Below are 7,796 nucleotides of genomic sequence, written 5' to 3' on the forward strand. Positions count from 1 at the left end.
GTCCCCCTTCTTAACAACTCGTTTTCTTAACAGATTCAACTTACTCCGAAGAAACCAAACCACTATAACAGAAGCAGCTAGGGGGTGTGCAGTGCCTACCGCATGCTCCTCTATTATAGGCAATGCGGATGTATTGCTCATGTCGTTTCCCCTGCGTTGGCCCACCGGGCTCCAACATCTCCACGTGCAGTAGGTCCTCCCCAGGCTCTCCAGACCCGGGCAACTTGACAAAAATCTTCCAATTTGTATGTGTATTGTATTCCAAAAACAGTCCACGTCGCTGGTGAAAAAAAACTGCTGAATCTGAATCTGAAATTTGCAGGACAATTATGGTTGACCGTCTGAAGTAAGTGGAAGCCTAGTGGGGCGGCAGTACCGATGCTAGCATAAGTTTGCTTCTTCTTCTTCCATTTCCTCATTATAAATGCTTAGAAGTTGCCCAGAAGCATAAACCCCGCAGGGCAAGCAGGCGTTTTTAGGTATAAATTAAGGGGCACTGTGCTTTCTTTTGTAGGGCTGGGAGAGAAACAAGGAAAGTGAAAGAAGGGCAGCAACACAGATGAAAGGACGAACGCACAAAGTGGAGGAGCGGCTCTGCGTGGCGGCCGCTTAGTGGTGGTGCTGCTGCTGCTGGTGCACTGGTACATTTTATCACTTTACTGCTCTTATTAATATTGTGTATTTCATTGTAAGGTTCATAGCTGCTACAGCTAACTCATGCCTTGGACTGTTTGTGCTGTTTGTGTTTTGCAGCCGATCTGGAAGACCATGGCGGAGAGCTAATTTGAACCCAGAAACTAGGTTTTCTCATAAGGGTTTTGAGGTCTGATCTGAATATTTATCATTTTGTGTCATTTTTGATCGGCTCTTGGGTTGATGGAGATGAATATTCGCTGCGCCAAAGACAAAGAAGATGCGGCCCTGCAGCTTATAGAGAATTTGACTGCCAGGGCCGGCGAGGTCCAGAGGAAAGTATTGTCTGAGATCTTAACGAGAAACGCAGGGACGGAGTACTTGGCCAAATTTCTCAACGGTCGAATCGATTCCGATTCGTTCAAAATCAACGTACCTGTTGTTAACTACGAGGACATCAAACCATACATCCAGCGGATAGCCAATGGAGACACTTCTGCCATTATTTCTGCTGAACCCATATCAGAGCTGCTGACAAGGTAATCAGAGCATTAGATTTTCTGAGTAAGCTCTTCAAAAAATTAACAAAACTCTGGTAGAAATTTTTGGTTTACTAGAATTTTACAATGATTCACGTTTTGACAAAAATTTGGTAGAAATTTTTGGTTAATTAGAATTTCATCATGATTCACGTTTTATTTTTGTAAACAATAAGATTTAAGATTCAAAGACCCAGTAATTACTATATTATTAAGTATTATTTATATCATTTAAATCCTTAGAAATTAACCCATCAAAAGAAATTCTAAATCTACTTAATTTCAATAGGATAGAGTTCATAATTCCAGATCGGGTTGGCTTCCTATATAGCCAGATTCAAAAAACCATGATGAAAATTTGCTACTGAGTAGAGAAATCCTTATATATTCATTCATTTTTCCATATATTTTTTCAAGTTGAACTAATGTTTTTGTGACATCACGGTGTGCTGCAGCTCTGGAACATCAGGCGGACAGCCTAAAATAATGCCTTCCATTCCCGAGGAGCTTCACAGGAAAACCTTTCTTTACAGTCTACTTATGCCAATAATGAACAAGTAAGCAATTTTATTTCTATGGGTTAGCTCCGGGATAAGCTCAATTTTCTTTCTATGGGTTAGCTCCGGCATAAGCTCAACCTAGTTTATAAAAGAATTAAAATAAATTGTCTAAATCTTTTATCACTATAAAGAAAAAAAAATTGTCCAAATCTTCGATCACTGTTTAAAAAAAAATAACTGTTCAAATCTTTGATCACTGTAATCATATTACTTGCTGTGTGTTCTCCATGTTTATTTTAAATGATCTCAAATTACCAAAACCTGGTTTTCTGTGCTTGTTGTAGGTATATTCCTGGACTGGACAAAGGAAAAGGGATGTACCTCCAGTTTATCAAAGCAGAGGTAACTACTCCCTCGGGACTGAAGGCGAGGCCAGTGCTGACAAGCTACTACAAGAGTACCAACTTTAGGAATCGACCATTTGATAAGTTTAATGTGAATACGAGCCCGGACGAGACAATCCTTTGTCCCGACAGCAGACAAAGTATGTTTTGCCAATTACTGTGTGGATTATTACAAAGGGATGAAGTACTGAGAGTTGGGGCAGTTTTTGCCTCAGCATTTCTCAGGGCCGTTAAGTTTCTAGAAGAAAACTGGAAAGAACTCTGCGACAACATACGCAGAGGGCAGCTCAGCGACTGGATCGACGATCCTCCATCCAGAATTGCTGTCATGAAGATGCTCAGTCCGAACCCCCAACTGGCAGAAGAAATCCATAGGGAATGCAGCAAGAAATCATGGCAAGGAATAATTACCCGCCTGTGGAGAAAGACAATATACATAGATGTGATAGTCACGGGAACCATGGCACAGTATATTCCAACTCTTGATTACTATGGTGGAGGGCTCCCTCTAGTATCTACCATGTATGCATCTTCTGAGTGTTATTTTGGTGTGAATCTGAAACCTCTGAGCAAGCCCTCTGAGGTGTCCTATACATTGCTGCCTAATATGGCCTATTTTGAATTTCTTCCTGTGCATAAGGAAAATGGCAGTACCGCAGAAAACCTAGATTTGCAGTCCAATGGCACAACAAATGGGAAAAACATGGAGGATGAATTAGTGGACCTAGTGGATGTGAAAGTTGGTCACTACTATGAACTTGTAGTGACAACTTATGCAGGTATGTTAATGTTTTTAAGGTTTATATTTTTTGGGACGTTTAATTCATTTTTTCTCGAAAGATGAATCACATTTGATGGTTTTTGAAACATAGATAAAAAATATCTCAATGTGATAGATCCAGAAAATATATAATGTTTAATTCATGTTGCAATTCATATTTATCAATATATTATGTTTGATTCATGTTGCAATTCATATTTTCATGTTTGATGAATTGATTCATGTGTACTGTGCAGGTTTATATCGATATAGGGTCGGGGACATTCTCCTAGTGACAGGTTTCTACAACAGAGCCCCTCAGTTTGAGTTTGTCTACCGTAGAAACGTGGTTCTCAGTATCGACACAGACAAAACAAATGAAGAAGATTTGTTAAAGGCTGTCACTAATGCCAAGAAATTGTTAGAACCATTCAATGCCCTGTTATCAGAGTACACTAGCTATGCTGATACATCCACACTACCCGGTCACTATGTTCTGTTCTGGGAACTGACTGCCAGGGGAGAATTTCTGGATGCATCCGTATTGGAAAACTGCTGCTCAACGATCGAGGAATCCTTGGATTCTATCTACAGAAGATGCAGAACCAGAGATAAGTCTATTGGCCCGCTAGAGATAAGGGTAGTGAAGCCTGGGACGTTTGATTTGTTAATGGATTATTGTCTGAATCAAGGCTCTTCCTACAATCAATACAAAACTCCCAGATGTATCAAGTCTCTCCATACCCTAGGGCTTCTAAATTCAAGAGTCAGTGCCAGTTACTTTAGCAAACGTCTTCCATCCTGGACACCCTACAACCCTTGCAGCTTGAATCCAAATTCTCAGGTTCATTAACTGAGAAAGGATCCCAAATGAAGTCCATTGCATCAGCAGTCAATTCATTGTTTACTTCTATGATTCTAAAAAGTGGCATTCAACGTCAGTCTCAGCTTGAAAGGTTTAAGTTTGCCAACTATGTTCTGTGTACATACATGTGACTTAAAGTGTGTTGTAACATAACTCGTCTCAGAGTTAATCCAACGTGTAACTTTCTTAAAGCTGAGCGTGGAATTAATGCATTAAATGTTTCAGAGATTCACATGGAGATAGAAGGCAGGAAACTAACAGTGGGGAACCAGAAACAAACAAGCTGGGAAGGGATATACATGAATGATATATCAGTTGCCATTAATTTTGTTTTACATCGTCTTCTCAGAAGAAATCCCAAAGATTTTACTGAACAAATCAGAGTTTTGTCCTCATGCGCACTTAATTTGTGCTGCAGCTGTGTGTCAGATCTCTTTAAAATTAAAATCTTTATCTTGAAAGGCACCGTTTTTTCATCATCTTTTTTCCCTCCTTTGCATAAGACGCAACACTCCAATCTTGCTTTTAGAGAAAAGGGTTTTTTATATATTGTTTTTTTAATGGCCTGATCACCTCATTAACACTGCACATGGATGACAGACTGACTGGTCGGGATAATAAAGAAGATGAAGCCTTTCTTCTCATATATATAGTCGTTGACTGAATGCAATACAGACGAAAGAAACGAATCAAATTAAGCTTTGCTTACGTCAATGGAATCGATAACAAAACAATATTATCAAGTTGACCATCATTTTAAATGTTTATATGCAGCAGCACATATAATGTGGTTTGTATCCGTACATTTAAGTAAATGCAAAAAGATGGACTGAGAGGAGAACCTTTGGATGGAATGGAATCCAAAACATTTGGATTCATATTTATTTCCCCTTAATTTCCTCCATATATGGATAATTAATCAGAACACTTTAAATATGCTTGAAATAATAAGGGAATGTATTAAATGTTTTATTTAAATTTACATATATGCTTGAAATGAGAAAGGGATGTAAATAGATGTATTATATTTTTTATTTAAATTTAATATAAATTATTTAATTTTACGCAGTAAAATAGAAAATAATGAAATTAATTAGTTATAATAATTAAATGTTTAAGTTTAAGATAAAATACACATTTTAAGAAAAGTCTAAAAATGATTAAAAAATATATTATCAATATGATTAAAAATTTTGATGAATTTTATCTATATTGACTAATATTTTTTACACATTTGTTTTACAATCCAACATCTTTTTTTTATAGTTGAACATATTTTTTTACAGTTATAGTTGAACATATTTCTTTTACAATTGAATAGGAATATGGTAAAAAATTTGATGAATTTTATCAATATTGACTAGTATTTTTGACTCACTTGTTTTACAATAACATCTTTTTGTTATAGTTGAACATATTTCTTTTACAGTTGAATAGGAAAGAGACATGTACTTTCAACATGAATAAATATATGATATTAAAAAAAATCAGTAACAAAAAATATCTTAATATTGATCACTTTTTATAGTCTAGAAATATGTAATTCCTTTGATTTTCAATCTAGAGCTCACATATGATATTATAAAAATAATAATCATAATAATAAAAAATATTTTAATGTTGGTCATTACTTTTTATATGTCACAGATGTGTAATTTCATTTGTATTCTAAAGGTGATATTTAATTTTCTAATAATATAGATTCCAATATGAAAGAAATGTGTAATTTATTTAGTGTTAACGATATGTAATTCCTTGACTTTCAATCTAGAGTTCACATGTGATATTACAAAAATAATAATAATAACAAATATTTTAATGTTGGTCATTACTTTTTATATGTGAGAGATGTGCAATTCGATTTGTATTCTAAAGGTGATATTTGATATTCTATTGATAAATTTTTTAACATTCCAATATAAAAGAAATGTGTAATTTAGTAAGTGTTTACCATCAAATTTAGATATACTTCTAAAAATATATATTTATAAAAATAATAAATAATTCAATATTTATCATAAATAAAATATCGCAATATCTATCTTAGTAAAATATTTTAATATCAACTTTAAGCATATTCATATATTCATAAAATAATTGAAAAAATTATAGTTTAAATATTTTAATTAAATGTGTAGTTATTTCCCATTTGAACATAGAGTTACTTTGTGGTATATGTGTATTAGTGTAAAGAATCAACATAAATCTATTTTAATTAGGAATCTATCATAAACCAAAAAAAATCAAATTTCTCAAAATAAAATATTTTTAAAATTGAAAAAAAAAAGAAAAAAAAAACAAAAACAAAAACTAATCTTAACTATAAATCTATCTTGGATAGAAAAAATAAATCTCTTAAATAAAAATAATTTAAAAAATAAATACATATCAATAAATTTCATCACTCCTCATTTATAAAAATACAAAAATAAAACAAATTTATAATAATTATATTATTTATACAAAATAAAAATATAAAATAACAATATTCAGATTAACCATTATTATTTTTACCAATATGATTGAAATGATTCACTTTTAAAAGCTAACATAAAAATTTATGTTAAAATTATTTGTAATATAAAAATTATTACTATATTTATTTATAAAATTTTAAATATCAATATTATTAATTTAAAATATATATATTATATTTATAATTTATATTTATAAATTAAATTTTTAATGAAAGTAAATTTATAAATTAATTTATAAAAATCTTGATGATGAATCACACTCGTTGGTTTCAAATGTTTTAGCCAAAAAATTCTCTTATATGATTTTTACCGAAAAAAACTTTGCTTAAAATATATTTTCTTAATTAAAAAAATAATATTAAATTAAAAATAAATCTATTTTCTAATATATAATTAAAATTTTTACTAATAAATAATCTTTTACTTAATATAAATATATATATATATATATATATATATATATATATATATATATATATATATATAATTATAATATTAACTTTAAAATATTTAAATTTATTATAAAATAAAATAAAATATCAAATTGTTTGTTTGTTTGTGAAGATAATATATATAACACAAAATAATTTATATATATATATATATATCTAATATTTTTGATATTTTTTTTTATATATAGTTGAGTGGGTCTAACTCTTAAAGCATGTTTTTCCTCTCAAAAAGTTATAGAATATGTATGTCTTCCTAGACTTAGGGCCCTAGTCTCACAAACAAGGGGTCTCATACACGAATTTGGTGGAATAGAGTATATATGTCTCCCTAAACTTAGAATCCTAATCCCATGAACAAAAGTGAATTTGGTGGGATAGAGTATATATGTCTCCCTAAACTTAGAATCCTAATCCCATGAACAAAAGTGTTTCAAACGCCAATTTAGTGGGATAGAATATATATGTCTCCCTAAACTTAAAGTCCTAATCCCATGAACAAAAGTATTTCATAGGCCAATTTAGTGTCAGACTTATTGAATAATGATAATATTTATATTTTTGATATATATATATATATATATATATATATATAATATTATAATCTTATTAATTTTTATTTTTATATATAGTCATTTTTATATTATAATCTTATTAACTTATTTTTAATTGTATTTTGATGCATTAAATGGTTACATATTTTATTTTAATTAAAAATATATTGTAAATTGATATTCTTCTATTTTTTCTCACTAGGCTTTGGATTGATGGTGAATGGGCGCACTGTTAAGGAACTTCTTGCCATAGGTCACTGGTTGATGGTGAATGGGCGCACTGTTAAGGCACTTCTTGCTATAGGTCACTGGTTCAAATCGAGTGGTGCTTACCTACCAAAAAAGAGAAAAAAAGATATTCTTCTATTTTCTTTAATACACATAATATTTTATTAATATTATAGAATAAAGAATAAATAGTTTTTTAATCAATATTTCAGGCTTGAACCACCCCTAAATTTCCAATTTTAAAATTATATATAATCATCACTAATTTTTTATTAAATATATGTTATATAAAAAAATTAATTATATTTGGATTTAAATTCAAAATCTAAATGCTTAAAAACAAAGTACTTCTACTTTATCAGTAAACTCAAAGATTTTTCAACACTA

The 7,796-nt window shown here is 31.1% G+C and overlaps 1 protein-coding gene across 1 annotated transcript; it reads left to right on the forward strand.

The window, feature by feature from the left end:
• Positions 1-308: 308 nt before the first annotated feature.
• On the forward strand, positions 309-4,180 carry LOC149200523 (indole-3-acetic acid-amido synthetase GH3.17-like). Its single transcript, XM_089402757.1, has 5 exons — positions 309-641; positions 754-1,172; positions 1,628-1,729; positions 2,017-2,855; positions 3,094-4,180. Exons 2-5 carry the CDS (start codon positions 877-879, stop codon positions 3,687-3,689), a joined length of 1,833 nt encoding a protein of 610 aa, XP_089258883.1. The 5' UTR covers positions 309-641; positions 754-876; the 3' UTR covers positions 3,690-4,180.
• The last annotated feature ends 3,616 nt before the right edge of the window (positions 4,181-7,796 follow it).

This window comes from Pinus tabuliformis, chromosome 2_1 (genome assembly GCF_031772625.1).
Source record: "Pinus tabuliformis cultivar Carrire ecotype Pingquan chromosome 2_1, CPIR1, whole genome shotgun sequence".
Classification (NCBI taxonomy): Eukaryota; Viridiplantae; Streptophyta; class Pinopsida; order Pinales; family Pinaceae; genus Pinus; species Pinus tabuliformis.